This window comes from Apodemus sylvaticus, chromosome 17 (genome assembly GCF_947179515.1).
Source record: "Apodemus sylvaticus chromosome 17, mApoSyl1.1, whole genome shotgun sequence".
In the NCBI taxonomy this organism is placed as follows: Eukaryota; Metazoa; Chordata; class Mammalia; order Rodentia; family Muridae; genus Apodemus; species Apodemus sylvaticus.
This window is the reverse complement of record NC_067488.1, coordinates 54,339,335-54,355,879: the sequence shown is the minus strand read 5'-3', so window position 1 is coordinate 54,355,879 and position 16,545 is coordinate 54,339,335. Positions and strand designations below refer to the sequence as shown.

Genomic DNA, 16,545 nt, shown 5'->3' with positions numbered 1-16,545 from the left:
AACAACACAGATAAAAAGTATCAACAGAGGCCTGGAGAGATGGCTCATAGGTTAAGAGCACTGGCTGCTCTTCCAGAGTTCCTAAGTTCAATTCCCAGCAATCGCATGGTGGCTCATAACCGTCTATAATATGCTCTGGTTCCCTCTTCTGGGGTATACATAATGAATAAATATCCCTTTTAAAAAAGGCATTGATTGACCTGAATAAATATGTCACCCAAGAAGGCAGATGGGTGGTGAGAGCGTGTATGGAGGCACACTCAGTGTCACTGTCCTTAACAGTTAAAGCCATAGAGGTTATCACTGCACACCGATGAAACTAAACTTCTTCAAAACTGACAGAAGTGCTGGCAGGGTTGTAGAGTGGCTGCTGTCACTCCTGGCCAGTGTGCATGCGGAAAGAGACAGCCACATTTAAAGCAAAAGAGTCGTGAGAAAAATCCCATCCCTGGTTACTTACCCCGCTGATTCAGGAACAGGCCCATAAAAAATAAAATAAAATAAAACATGAGCAGTTACAGAAGCTTTGTTCTTTTCTTAAAGCATGTGTGTACTGTGTGTGTATGTGCACTGCTGTGTGCACTTTTATGTGTACGAGTGCTGTCGCATGCATGCTATGATATGGAAGTGGAGGTCAGAAGACGACTTGGGCATCAGCTGCCAGCTTCCACCATGTTTGAGAGAAGGCCTCTTTTCTGTTGCTTGTCCCTTTGAGCACCAGCGTAGCTATTGTGAGAGCTTCTTGAAGGCTCTTGTGTCAGCCTGCCATCTCTGCATTTGACTTGTCTTTCAAACATGTTTTGGGGTTCGGAACTCAGATCATCACGATTACGAAGCAAACTCTTTGACCCACAGAACCATTTCCTCAGCCCTAGGAGCTTCATACTTAGTTGCTAAGAACTGGAAGTACTCAAGATTGTTGTGTGCAAGTTCAAGGCCAGACTGAACTATTATATTCAGTGAATTCCAGGACAGCCTGAGCTATAACAGAGTAAGACCTTAGATCAAGAAACCAACAAAATCCAGGGCTACACAGAGAAACCCTGTCTCAAAAATACCAATAATAATAATAATAAAAAGAAAATGAAAAAAAAAGCCGGGCAGTGGTGGCGCATGCCTTTAATCCCAGCACTTGGGAGGCAGAGGCAGGCAGATTTCTGAGTTCGAGGCCAGCCTGGTCTACAGAGTGAGTGCCAGGACAGCCAGGGCTACACAGAGAAACCCTGTCTCAAAAAAAAAAACACTAATAATAATAATAATAAAAAGAAACCAACAAAAGGGGGTCGGTGGGATGTCTCACGGATATGAAAGACCAAGTTTCTGCATTCCAGGAACCCACAGCAGGAAAAGAGACACATGGAGGTTGTCTTCTGACCTACACACACACACACACACACACACACACACACACACACACACACACCAAATTAAAGAAAACACCACAACAAAATAAAAAGGCAACTAAAAAGGCCACCCCAGCAGCAACTGGTCCCAGGCAACTGCACTCCTGCATTTACAGGACTGACTACATTCCTGTCTTTGCCCTGCACAGTGGATGCTCCTGACTGGGCAGGGCATCAGGTACAGCACTGAGGAGACTTACTGCTTTGGTACTGAGGAAATCAACTCTCAAGTAAAAGTTAGATGCTTCCTTCTAACGAAGCTAGAAGTAGGACCCGGAAGGATCAGACACTTGACCGTCACCTAATTGTGTCTCTGAGCAAAGCCTGGGCATGCCTACTGGAATGCAGAATACACCACACCACACAGCTCACCCCAAGTACCACTCAATAAAAAAAATTACAAGGCAAATGAACAGAAATGTTGGCTCATGATGAGAAGAGAAATGAATGAAAGAGACCCAGAAATGACACCGATGATAAAATTTGCAGCCAAGGCATTAAAGAGTGTACAGAGCCACATTGGGGCAGTCTTGCACTTGGTCAGAGTTTGACTTTGGTCAAGGTTAACTTCTCCCAGTTAGCCAGGATTCTGCTCCACCTAGGGTGGAGCGCACGTAGTAAAGGTTAAGTTCATTGTTCTTCCTGGTATAGGGATTCCTGAATTAAACAGGTGACCCACCCAGCTGCCGGAGCAGTCAAGACGAAGACCTCCAAGAGAAGCTAGACAACTTCCACCGGAACTCAGCCTGGAGTCTGGGGGGAGGGTTTGCCCAAACTGTTAAAAGGTCCGGCGCCATTAAAGTTTACGGCTTCGATCAGTGAACATTGACCTAGCCGTACTTTCTTTTCGCCGCTCTTCCCTATGACCCCAAAATTCTCTCAACAGGTAACCCAGTTTACATGTAGCTGCTGGCGGCTACATAGTGGCGCCTGAACGTGGGAAGACCTGGCACGAGAGAATTTCTTGAGGTAGCCCTATCCAGCGAAGCTTCGTGGAAAAGGTGAAAATTAATGGTGTCCGCACGGTAAGCAACATAGAAGGCAAAACTAGCGCTAGTGAATTCGTGTCTATGGTTGTGAGTGCAGGAATGGATACAGTTTTTCAAGCATACTGCGTGGACCCAGCGCAGGACTGCTTGGGTTGATAAGATAGGGAAATATGGGGAAGGAATTTGGTAGGCATTTGCCCAAAGCTCGTAAGAGCTGATTTCGGCGAAAAGAAAGGGGTTTTTAAAAATAGGCATATGTCCATAGCTTCTAAGAGCTGTTTAAAGAGGAAAATGGATGCAATTGCTTAACAAGCACGCTTAACTTTCTGTGTATCTTTCCGTGTTTGTCCCGGTGCACCGACTGTCTATGTGTATGTTTATGTCCTCTCTGTGTCTTTGTGTGAATGACTGTTTCATGTTAAAAAGAAAAAATTGGTAAAGATTACATCTGCTGGTAACCTCTTGAGCTAGCCACAGTTTGTGTGGGGATTGATTCAAAGCCACGCCGCGGCAGCGTAGCTCACTCACCCAAGACAGAAACATGGCTGGGGGAAAAAGCCGCTCTTAAAAGCCCAGAAACCTCGAGATTTGGGAAGACTTTGGTTTGGCTTGTGAAATTCATGTAGTCGCTTTATACTTGTTTCTAATTGGTTTTAATGATATAAGGCTTTACATTTCTTGACTAAAGAGTTATAAATTAATTGGTTATTATGTAAAAGGTATAGTGTTATTAAGAAAAGGTTAGTTTAAAACTGGTGATTCAGTGTTAGAGCTATCTTAACTAACTACACGTGGCCTAACGCCACTCATGCCTTGTTCTTGTTTATAATTGGATTTAAAGGTATATTTTGCATGTCTTGACTATAGAGTATTGGCTTAAGTCACTGCACATGATTTAAAAGGTATAATGTTATTAACAAAAGTCAGGTTAAGGCTGGTAGTTTAGGGTAGTCGCCATTTTGAACACGTGGCATGATGGTTAAGGCTGGTAGTTTAGGGTAGTCGCCATTTTGAACACGTGGCATGATGGTTAAGGCTGGTAGTTTAGGGTAGTCGCCATTTTGAACACGTGGCATGACGATTAAGGCTGGTAGTTTAGGGTAGTCGCCATTTTGAACACCACATGGCATGACGCAATCCAGGAAATACAGGCCTTTAAGACGCTCCTAAATTGGCATGGTGTTTTGTGTGAATCTTGGCCTGGAGATTGGATTTTAAGATTTAAAATAATGTCTCTTTAATAAGTTACACTGGCAGACAAACCTTGTGCTGTAAAAATGTGTTTGCCATTGATTTTAAAGAAAATAGATTGTTTAAAATTGGGATTTGCTTCCAAAATTGCAATTGTGCTCTAATATTGCAAGAAAACATTGAATAAAAATCAGTGTGTCATTGGCTGCAGTTTTCAGTTTGCAGGCTCATAATTCTTAACATCTTGTAATTAAGATAATTTTAAGAGTGATACAGCTGTCTCCAAGATTAAAAAGGATATCTCTGTAGAAATGTATTTGATATCAAGTAGGTTCCTTTGACCATGGAATTACTGGTTTCTTTTGTTTAATCCTTAAATTGTCCTCGTAGGTTTGGGTCTGGTCTTAGATAAAAGGCTCAGATTAGAAGATATTTACATTTGAGGAATCGCATACTACGTCCTTGCCAAGGACTCAAGGTGGATCCTAGGGCAGAATTTTTACATTTGAGTTAATGCAAAGCTTAGAACTGCCTCAGGGGAAGCTAGTGAGGAAGTTTTTGAGAAATTGTTTCTGCCTTACAGGCCCCACCTAGGGAGTGTTTGGTTTAAAAAAAAAAAAAAAAAAAAAAAAAAAGTTTTTGACTTATCCAGGTGTGGGTTAAAATGCAGTTCAAATCTATGAAAGGTCAAGGAGGCTATAAAAGCATTAACATTTGGCCTGTCTACTCCCTATAAAATTATTGTAAATTTAAAGGGTTGGTTTTTTGCTTTACATTCTGATAATTATAAAAGCATTTGCTTCTAATTTTAAAGAGACAACAAAACAATTTCATTAGAAAGTTTTGCCTCAGGGAATGGCTAACCGCCTTATGTCTTGTGAGAAAAAGTGTTTTGTCTCTGTTTCAATACTAGAAGTTAAGATCTTAAAATTTTCAGTGTATAATGTTCATAGAATGTTTGTTACAGGCCCTTGCTCCTATAGACTTTTAGAATTTTTAGGTAAATGGCTTTCAAAGGTTGTTAGGATATATTAATTGGCTTTATCTTATTTACCTCATTTTAAGCTTGCCACAGAAGGTCTTAAACCTCTGTTTTCAAGGTAGGAAACGTTTGTTCCTTGCTTCAAGCAACAATCAAATTTATTATTAATGGTTGGTCTATTACATGGTAAGCATTTTTAGGCAAAATTAATAATTGTTATCCAAAAGATAATTTGTACTATCAGATCACATGTTTATTCCTTTAAGTTTCTCCCTGCTTCAACACAGATAACTGAATTGGGTGCTATAGCAGCTATTTTTAAGATGTTAAAGGTCAAGCTTTTAATAATAGTAGATATACATAGCTCATGGTTTATAATTGCTTAAAATTGGTCCATTTTTAATACTGCTAATTCTTAATTTCTACAGTTTATACAAATGTGATTCAAATTTCTAAGAACAAAGGATATGTTCTCTAAATGACTGTCCTTTAGGTATTTGAAATAATTTTATATTTTGTGCACATCAAATTATAAAGATTTGTTCTTGATGTCCTCAATTTCTACCTCTACCACGTAATGGTGTTAATCCTAGAGGACTTAGTTATTACAGATAAATGATATTCATATTTCTAATTTAAAAGATTAAAAAAATATGTACATGTGACTAATGATTCATTTTTAGGCTGTCTAGTTGCAACTGCTCTAACAGAAAAAGCAACTATATTTTATATAATTACATAGTTATTGCCTATGTTATGGTTTATACTTTGTGTTCCAACTTAAATTAATAAAACAATATCTTCTTGGAAGAAAGAAGAGAGGGGAAATTGTGTCCCTGTGCATATAATTTAAATTATGCTTACATGTTTTTAAGAAAATTTTAAAATTTTAAAATTGGATGCCAAGAAACTCCTTGCTAAATGTATATGACATCTTGTAATTAGACATATTGATGTCTAGGTGAAATGAAGGAATTCACTTACTAACATATGCCATGATCCTGATTTAATATTGGGGGAGAAGGCATGTCCTCTGTTTTTTCCACAGAATGCGGCAGAAGATATGCTGAGTGTGCTTGCTGAATGCCCAGACCATGGTAACATAAGAGCTATATTGGATATATGTTCTTGACTTACCTCAATTGTTAAATGTCCCAGGTTAGATAAATTGCCTAGCTTAAAGCTTTTAGACTTTGTGGGGCAGAACATGGAGACTGTTATGCTAGCTTAGGAAAAATTAATTAAGAAGAGTTAAAATGACTCTTCTCCTTATTGTGCTCAGCTGACTCAACCATAGACTGGTCTAGAAATAATTCCAATTTTGAAGATTCCAATTTTGAAGATGGCTAACAATCTTCAGCCAGCTGTGTTAATTTAACATATAGTCTCCACTTTTCCTGAGAAGTAACAGCTTAATTCTTGATTCACAAGGCTACCTCTCCCACCTCAGAGGCCAAGCTTTGGATCCTTAAAGTTGTTAATTTACAACTGAATTGGATACTTCTGGGACAAGTTAATCCTATTCCACCTTTAACTCTTGACCTTGTCTGTTAAGCAGACTGGCTGTCTCCACCCAGGTTCACCTGGATGGAGAGATTACATGTCTGTTAAAGACACTTGCAGACCCCCCTGGCTTCAAAACTTACACAAGTGGATCTCCAAAGAGGGAGCCACATAGAACTCAGATCTATGTGTGTTTGTTTATGAACAAACATGGGTACCAGCGAGACGTGCGAGGCAAAGCACTGCATGGGGAGGTGAATTTCTGCTTCTGAGTCCCCAGGAAGTACACCTAATTGCATAGGGGTTAACGTCGAGAGGCTGTCCTTAAAATAATAAGGGAGCCTATTACCCCTCCTCTGAAAAAGACGTTATACAATATTTAAGAGGAATTACGGTCAATGCTTCCCCTCCTGGTTAAGGCCCGCCTTCTTATGAAGGATATTTATCCACTTGTTTTCTACCTCCTCGTGTTCAAATTAATAAAAAAAGGGAGGACATGTACAGAGCCACATTGGGGCAGTCTTGCACTTGGTCAGAGTTTGACTTTGGTCAAGGTTAACTTCTCCCAGTTAGCCAGGATTCTGCTCCACCTAGGGTGGAGCGCACGTAGTAAAGGTTAAGTTCATTGTTCTTCCTGGTATAGGGATTCCTGAATTAAACAGGTGACCCACCCAGCTGCCGGAGCAGTCAAGACGAAGACCTCCAAGAGAAGCTAGACAACTTCCACCGGAACTCAGCCTGGAGTCTGGGGGGAGGGTTTGCCCAAACTGTTAAAAGGTCCGGCGCCATTAAAGTTTACGGCTTCGATCAGTGAACATTGACCTAGCCGTACTTTCTTTTCGCCGCTCTTCCCTATGACCCCAAAATTCTCTCAACAGGTAACCCAGTTTACATGTAGCTGCTGGCGGCTACAAAAGAGTTACTCTGACTATACTTCAAAACGTGAGACAGAAGACTGGGTGTGTTGTATAGAAATAAGGATGAGGGTGAGAAGAACGCATGGATCATGGCACTAGTGATAAAAAAACTGCAATATCTGGTGTGGAAAATAAACCATATACAATAGACAGTGGAGAAGAAAAGATTGGCAAACTAGAAAACACAGCAATAAAAATTATCCAAAAGTATGTGTGTGCATATGTGTGTGCACGTGCACGCATGCACACACACACACACACACATTTAAAGTATGAGTGACAGACGCCACAAGGATGCAGAGGAGACCATTGCATAGGGCTGACAGGAATGTAAATAAACAGCACAGCTATGTGGGAAACTGTATAGACCTTCCTCTGATAACAAAAGGTGAAACTACCATGGGCCGAAACAACCCCACCATCCTTCTGAAAACATATTCATAGGAACTGAAATCAATCTGCTTAACTTACCTGTGCCCCACACATCAGTCACTATTCACAATAGCTGAGATGTGGAGTTGTCCCACAATGGCTAAATAGAGAAAGAAACACGGCATACATATCAACTGATGTTAACTGATGGTGGGAAGGCCCGCCCACCGCGGGCAGCACCATTCCCTACACAGGGGATCCTGGACTATGTAAGAGTAGAGAAAGTGGAGGCTGGAAGGAGAGGGCTCAAGTTAAGAGCACTGGCTGCTCTTCCAGAGGACTGGAGTTCAATTCCCATCACTCACACGGCTGCTTACAACTGTTTGTAACTCTAGCCACAAGGGATCGAATGCACTGATGCAGTGCTGTGATGGACTGTGACTTGGAACTATGAGCTTAAACAATACTTCCTCCCCTAAGTAGCTTTGTCAGCATGTTTTATCACATCAACAGAAGTGAAGCTAAGAAAGAACAAACAGAAGCACTACAGATTCCCTAAATATTATAGTGGTGATAAAGAAGCATCATGAATAGCTTCAAGTCCATAAGTTTAACAAGTCAGGTGGAACTAACACTTTCTTTGAAAGATACCGTGACAGTCTTCATTGACACTTCTTCTGTGCTATGAGATGACTAAGGGGTTGATTAGTGAAGAGCACATCTGGGTGTGTCTATACGGGTGTTGTGAGAGAGGGCTGATGTGTAGAAGGATCACTAAGGGAGAAAGATCAGCCCTGAGTATGGACAGCACCATCCAGGAGCCAGGAGCCCAGATGGAATAAAGGCAAAGAAAGAGAGATGTTAGCCAGTGTGTGCAAGTGCCCCCTTTTCTGAGCAAGTACGATGGTGGCTGCTGCCACCACCAGTGGACCCCAGACAGCTAGTTCAGGCTTCTAGCTGCATACACTAGTGCTGTCTAGGCAGTGGTCAGGCCTGTAGCCTTGGACTAAGGTTGACTGATCCCCTATGTTTTGAGGCTCTGGGGTCCCTAGACTGAGCTGAAATTCGGTTCTTCAGCTCATCAGCATGCAGAAAGTCATCGGGTACCACCCGGCCTCCAATCATGTAAGCCAACCTAATAAATTCCCCATTATAACTACACACATGCACAGTGTATGTGCTTTTTTGTGTAGAGAACCTAATACAGAAACAAATTACCAACATTTCAAAAGAGAGGGGAAAAAGTCTTCCTTCTACCCAGGAAAGAAATGGAATATATAGATTAAAATGCCCTCTCCTAAAGAAAACTCCTGCTGGGTGAGGTGGCACAACCTTTATGTCTTTAATCCCAACACTTGGGACGGGTAGAGGCAAGTGGGTCTCTGTAAGTCAAAGCCTTGTCTACATAGTGAGACCCTGTCAATAAAAAAGAAAGAAAAAAGAAAGGAAGGAAGGAAGGAAGGAAGGAAGAGAAGGAAAAAGAGAAAGAAAAGAAGGGAGAGAGGGAGGAAGAGGCTGTGAGTTAAGACGACTCCAGGCTCAGATGGCATCATCTATGAAATCTCCCAAGCTTTCAAGGACTCAAGCATCAATTCTACAGAAAATCTTCCAGGAAATGGAGAGAGAGAGAGAGAGAGAGAGAGAGAGAGAGAGAGAGAGAGAGAGAGAGAGAGAGAACATTTCCTTGCCAGAGTCAATCTATGACCAAAGGCAGAGAGAAAGAGATTCTGAAAACAGGACCAACATACCCTTAATAAAACCTTAGTCAATTAAATTAAACTGTATACCAAAATGGTTAGTCGTTAGGACAAACTAACATTTTCCACTGGAATGAAAGCTTAGCTTAACCTTTGACATGCGCAATTCACCATATTAATAAAGTAAAAGGGGCCAGGCGGTGGTGGTGCATGCCTTTGGTCCCAGTACTTGGGAATCAGAAGCAGGTGGACCTCTGAGCTTGAGGCCATCCTGGTCTACAAAGTGAGTTCAAAAGACAGATAGGCTACACGGAGAAACCTTGTTTCAAAAAACCAATAAGTGAGTTAGAAAGTAAAGTGACTAATCAACCAAATAACCAACTGAAAGGGAGGCACTTTCACCATCATCTTAGAGGCATAAGAATTTCTCCAAATCTAACACCAATGCCTAGTAAAAACTCAGCGCACTGGGATAAGAAGGTGACTCCATCAGTCCGGTAAGCATCTAAGCACCCCATAAGAACACTGTGAGAGGGCATCTGTGAGAAAATGTGGCCAGGATACTTTGCAGCAAAAGATTGTGTAGTTTTTCCATGGATCAGTAATAAGAGGAGGCATTGCTATTCCTGTCTAAGATTGTGCTGCAAGTTCTGACCAGTATAACAATGTAATAAAAGGAAACTAAAGAGACCTAGCTTGAAATGGAAGAAAGAGAACTGTTTTTGTGTTTTTAATGTGTGGCACATTATTCACATGGAAATCTTAAAGAATCTGTGAAGAACTCACCAGAACTAATTAGCATTCAAAATGATTATACTCATATATATATATATATATATATATATATATATATATGGAACTGGATAATCAGAAATTTAAGTGCAAAATAATCAATACTATTTATTATCATATCAAAAGCATAAAATGCTTCCATGCAAATCTGATGCAAAGTGTGAAAGACTGAACATGAAACAGAATAACCCTCACTTGAAGAGTGAAGAAGACCCAGATAAGGGAGGAATACTACTGCCATAAATCGATTGGAAGACTCAGACCAGAAGATGTCAAGTCTCCCCAAAATGACTGTGTGTGTGTGCATGTGTGTGTGTGCATATGTGTGTGTGTGTGTGTAACTCCAATCAAAAGCTTAACTGCCATTTTTTTTTTAAAGAAATCGCCTAACTATGGGCTAAAGTGATGCCTCAGCCTTTAAGAGTACTGGCTGCTTTTCCCTGGACCCAATTCTCAGCACCTAGAAGGCAGCTCACAGCTCTCTGTAACTCCACTTCCATGGAATCCAACACCCTCACACAGACATACACACAGGCAAAACACCAAGGCACATAAAATTAAAACTAAATCAACCAACTAGAATAACTAGGGCTGGAGAGATGACTCAGTAAATAAGAGCACTTGCTGCTCTTCCAGAGGATCCAAGTTTGGCTCCCAGCACCCGGTTCAGACGGCTCACATTCATCTCTAACTCCAGCTCCAGGGGAATATGATGCCTCTGGCTTCCACAGGCAACTGCACTCACATGTATACAAACATATATACACACATATGCACATACACATATATACATATGCATACATATACACACATATCCACATACATACACATACATACATAAACACACACACACACTAAATTGACCAGCTGATTTTAAAGTATATATAAAGTACACAAAGTAGGGAAGTCCTAGACTATCCAAAACAATATGATCCGAGAACTTATCTATGTGACAGTGGGCTACTGCACATAGACATACTGTGAACAGACACACACAAGGCTCTGTCTAGATGTCTGTGTTCTTTTCTCGGGTAAATACATTGAAAGTAGAAGAGCTGGGCATGTGGGGCATATATTTGCTAAGTTTTCAGGAAATGCCAACACTATGGGATTGGTGATCAATGAAAGAAATGGGTGGAGCTGAGCAAAAACCTAAATGTAGACCTACAACTGTCCACCGATTTCAGAGACACAGAGGCAGCTGAGTGGCCTTGTCAGTGAGCTATGCCTGAACAACCCCAAAAACGAAAGAGAAAGAAACTTTGATGTGTATGTAAAAAAATTAAGTCAATGACTATTGGACTTCATCGTAAAACCTAAAACTTATAGAAGTTCAAGTGAAGAACTCTTAACTATGACACCAAACATAGTCTGCCAAAGGAAAGACACTGGTGACTACTGCACTAATTAGGAACTGGCTTTTATTGAGTAACTCAGCTAACAAAGAGGACAAATGAAGTACAGTCCAGGAGAAAGCATTTGTAAATCACTTATCTGATGACGTCCTTGTTGTCCAGGATGCAGATATAAGTTTCTAGCATCAGTAGTAAGAAAACACAAGTAAAAATAGGTAAATGATTTGAACAGAAAAGCTACCCCCAAAAAAGTTATAGGACGAATTATCACATAAAAAGATGTTCAGTGCCATTTGGCCCTACCCCTTGAAGCACCACGGCTCACCCACAAGAGAGCTAAGGTGGGGCTATAGATGACTACAAGATGGTTATGGTGTTTTCACCTTCTGAAGATGAGCCTGGGAAGGGCCGAACTCACACACTGAAGGTGGGGACATCATCTTGGAAAGGGTTTTGGCGTGTCCTGGAAACTAACACAAACGTCTGCCCTATTATCCCAACCCTCACTCCCACTCCTCTATAGAACGCAGATGTCTGGACGGAGCCTTGCATGTAACTACTCATAGTAGTTCTCTATGCAATAGCCTAGACCTGTCCACTGCACCAATGTTTACAGCAAGATGCATGGAGACAGAAACAACAGTATGTCAGGCAGCAAGATGCATGGAGACAGAAACAACAGTATGTCAGGCAGAGCATGGCAAAGACTGAAGTACCGGTACATGTCATAAAGCAGAGGCATTGCAAAGGGACCCCACTGACTGAGAAAGCCTGTTCAGAAAGAACCATGCCATTCAGAAAAAGTTCCAGGAAACACAGACTAGCCCACAGTGCTACAAAGCACACTGGAAGTTACTCAGAAGTTACTTGGTAAGGAGGAAGGGATGGTATCGCAGGGGAGCACCAAACTGACTTTGTTGGGTGTAGTCATTAATTTGATTGTGATGGTGGCATCAGAAAGGGGGAGAGAAAAAAAGATCTTCCTAGAAAATAGCACTTACCTGTGATGACAGAGCCCTCGGAGCCTGGACAGCTTCCCAAGTACTGGTAGTCCGCAAAACTAAAGCTTCCAGAACTCTCCTCTCCGATGGACTGAGAAATTTCTTGAATGTTTCCCATTTCTTGTAAGAATTCTTCAGACAAGGGACTTTCCAGGTCATCTGCCTCCAGTGGGGAGAGAGGACAGATGGGGCTCTCTGTGTCTACCATGTCGGACGGATGTGGCCAGGCAGGCCACAGAGCACCAACCTGTGGGAGCAAAATAGCCATTCACTTTCTGTTCTGAATCGAAGACATCACTGTCTAAGTTCAAATCTCAGCAGTGGCAGCATTGACTCTACCCTTGACTCGAAAGCACAGTAATTAGATTCTCTAAACAGGGTCTGGAGAGATGACTCAGCAGTTGAGAGTACCTGTTGCTCTTACAGAGGACCTGAGTTCAATTCTGAACACCTATGTGGCAGCTCCCAACCCCCTGGAACTCCAGTTCCAGGGGATCTGACACCCTCGCCTGACCTCTGTGGGCATTCTGACATTTTTTTCGTACACACATATAGACCCAGGATAGATGTTCATACAACACATAAAATTAAACAAACATATACCTTTAAATTTCTAAAGAAGAAAACACAGACAGTCCCAAACTGCGTGCAGTTGGCAACCTTTCACTGCTCACTGTCTGTCCAGGACACTGAGCCTAGCTTCCCAGCCATGGACAAAAGCAAAGTCCACGTTCCCTAGAACATGCCTTCTAATGGGGACACAGGTGGGGGCCAACTGAACGGGATGTCTGCTGGGGGTGAGACGTAGATACAGCCAGAGCAGATGGGGAACAGATGCCTCGCACAGGGAAGTCCCAGAAGGATGGGCTCCGTTCTGGAGAAGAATGTTCCAGCAGAAAGAACACCAAGTGCTTGCACATGCCAGCACATTCTAGGATCAGCTGGGAGGCCACTGGGCCTGGCTAAGGGGCACCAAGGGAGAAGGAACAAGCAGTCAGTACTCTTCCTATACACATGAAGGCCAGGGTATGGTAGATGGTTCTAGAAAAAAAAAATGACATAGCAACAAATGCTTTGTGGAGTTTTAAAGACATCTAAGTAGGTAAGTACCAAGCAATATCAAACTCCATTTACCTGCAAGCAAAACAATAACAAACAAATAACAACACAAACAAAAACAAAAACCAAACCAAACTAAAACAAAAAAGCCAAAAAACAAAACAGTCTCCATATAGATAAGTACATTCTCTCTTTATAATCTTAAATGACTTTGTACTCCCTCTAGTCCAAAGTCCAATCCCCTTAGCATGTCAGTTCAGCCCTTTGGAACTCATCCCTTCCCATCATGCACTTGTCATGGCCCCTTCAGGCCCATGGAAATTTATCACACTAGGCCACTTTGCAGTTTCACCTCTGCAGCTCTGCCTAAACTGTCTCACGGATGCCTTCAGTAGACCCTGACTCAGCCTCCTTCCCCTCAGCCTGATAGGGTCACCGACCATCTAGCCAGACTAGATGACATTTAGCTCCCCGAACTGTTTTTCCATCTAGAAGTAGTCGCAGAGAAGGCCACAGCTCCCATTGCAGAGAGGTCCTGAGCTGCTGCGTGCTAAGGGGGCTGTGGGTTCCAAGTGCCACAGCTCCTGTCATGCTGTGACCACAGAGAGCCAGTGTCTTCTGAAGAACAGTTCCCAAAGCACTGAATGAACACAAGTGAACCGACATCACCAGGTTTCCCATTTGCCAAAAGCCAACAAACTTTTCAACCACAGAGGAAGAGGTGTTTGGGCTTCCCCAAGAAATGAAAAATTGATACAATTACTTATTTCTGAGAAATTCAGCACCGGAGCTTGGAATCTTGACAGTTTGTCATAGGTGTTCATGACACACAGGGAGACATCATCATCCTGGGACTGGGGAGATGGTTCAATGGGTAAAGTGCTCGCTGAGAGAGTTCCAGGGCCTGGGTTCAAATCCCATCACTGACCCCCCCCCCCAAAAAAAAGCCAGGCATGGCAGTGTGCTTCTACACTCCCAGCACAGAGTAGGCGGAGGCAGGAGGATTCCCAGGACTGACTGAATCAAAGTTCATGAGACTCTTGTCTCAAAGAGTCAAGTTGAAAATAATTGAGGAAGACAACTCACATTTACCTATACAAGCATGTGTACAGGCACGTGTGTTCAGGCACACATGTACAGACACATGTATGCATGAATCACTGACCTTTGTAGGATAACGATGTGTTCATGTATGTTATGCCACAAATCTGTGCCTACTTTACTACTCGGAGGAGCGGTGCTGGGGAAGGAGCCCAGGGCCTCATGCACACTCCACCACGGAGCTATTACCTCCGCCCATCTACACACTTAATTCTGCATTACATGCAAAGGACTTGCTTTTTAATTGGCAAGCCAGAGTGATAAGCATTACATAAGTTATTTTCACCGTGAACTAAAAGTTCAAAAGCCACAATCATGATACTAGCCATAAAGTTCATCCCTATAAAAGGCCACCGCGGAGCAGAGTCTGTGCTGAGGATGGGGTGGTGTCTTTTTTTTTTTTTTTTGTCACTACCTCTGACATCAGCCTTTATTCCCAGAAACCAGGGGCACTGGTCTAAGGCCATGAATTGGTTTCCTTAACTTTCAGGAAGCCCCAATGTTTGGGAATCCTGTCACTTGACTGGTTGCTTTTAAGGAATTGCCAGGACTTAGGGCAGAGAAACACTGGTCTCGCCATTCACAAACGAGATGAGATAATACAGCTTCATGAGTCGGGCAATCTCGACGTGAACTCTGGACGCAGGGCCTGGCACCGCACACAAAGAGGAACACATTGGTCCTTCTGGATTCCAACCAGGACAGATAAGAGCCTTTCCCTTTGAATGAGTCCCCCAGATAGATAACAGAGGTCACATGGGCACACCCCAACACACTGGTTCCTGGCATGCCCTGGCATCCTAGCAGACTCTGATGGAGAGCATAAACATCCGGGGCAGTCTTACCAAAGTGTCTAGCATCCACAGTCCACCGCCATTGCTGATTCATGGAGAAGAGACACCAGGCCAGCCGGTGACTATGCCCTGTGCCCTAGATATTCCAGAAGGGTAGGGAAGGAGGAACAAGCCCCATCTTCACAGTGCCCACAATGGCTTGGGATAACTGAATTAAGTAACAGCGATATTTCCTTGGGAATTAAGAAGTTGACCATTTAAAAACTCTAAGAACATTCAGTAAATAGGAAAGAAAAGAAACAGGCATACAGTTTCATAGTGGCAGAGGACAAAGCACACAGGGACTCAGGTGTTCACTGACAACCTTTTATGCTGAAGAATCTTGCAAGTTGCCACTCTAGGACATTGGATGACTCCGCTAATTTGACTTGCTAATCATACAATGAGCACCTACTGTCTGAAGCCAAGTGGGGTTCATTCTTCTCTAAGGTCCTCTGGCCCTGGGTCCTAAATCTCTTAAGCCCTTATTTACATGTGGTCCTGTAACTTCTTATGTCTGTCTTTCCTATTAGACTGTATGTCTTGATAGAGCAAGGAGGTGTATTTACGTGATATTTGCATGCGTTCTTCCAGAACAATCTCTACCACAGAGCAGGTATTCAAAAGCAGTTTCTACTCTTAGCACAGAACAAGCACTCTCTGTGAGAGCTCACTTTGGCTTTGTATGAGCAGCTACTGCAGGCATCACCCAGTCAGTGAAAGAGTCCTCAGCATCTAAAGACAACGTCTGTGCGGTGAGTACCAAGAACAGAAGTCAGGGGAATTCTGCACTGGATACATGACCTGAAGTTTCCAGAGTGGGGTATGATTATTGGGTCTGGAAAAGTTTGTAAGAAGGAAAAAAAAACAAAACATCTCAACAGAATAGAGAATGTAGAAGTTTCTAGTCATGAATTGAGAGCAGTGGAGACTTGGGATGCTAGCTATCAACTCCTCAATGCAAAGCAAATGACCTGGCTTTGGGGTGAAGTCTGATGCCCTGCAGACAGTAAACATGAAAAGGCAAAGGAGCGGGAGGCTCGCCATTCTGGCTTTCCCCTTAAATCCACAAACGCTGAACTTTGGATATGTCCTGTGACCAAGTATGCCACAGGATAGTCCAGAAGTTTTCAACAACACCAGCCAGGTAGCTAGGTGTGATGAAGTACACCTTTCATCTCAGCTCTTGGAAGGCAGAGGCAAGCAGATCTCTGGGAGTTTGAGACTAGCCTGGGCTACATAGAGAGTTCCAAGACAGCCAGAGTTGCATAGCAAGACCCAGTCTCAAAAACAAAACAAAGCAACAAAACAAAACAAAACAACAAAACAGTGGTACTCATGTTATCCTGG

General features: G+C 42.6%; 1 protein-coding gene across 1 annotated transcript in view; it reads right to left on the bottom strand.

The window, feature by feature from the left end:
- Window positions 1-16,545, bottom strand: part of Ppara (peroxisome proliferator activated receptor alpha) — a 69,536-nt gene that overhangs the window by 16,039 nt on the left and 36,952 nt on the right. Inside the window, exon 3 of the mRNA XM_052160810.1 lies at window positions 12,203-12,449. Coding sequence (XP_052016770.1) covers window positions 12,203-12,410 — 208 coding nt within the window. The 5' untranslated portion in view covers window positions 12,411-12,449. The remainder of the gene's footprint in view (window positions 1-12,202; window positions 12,450-16,545) is intronic.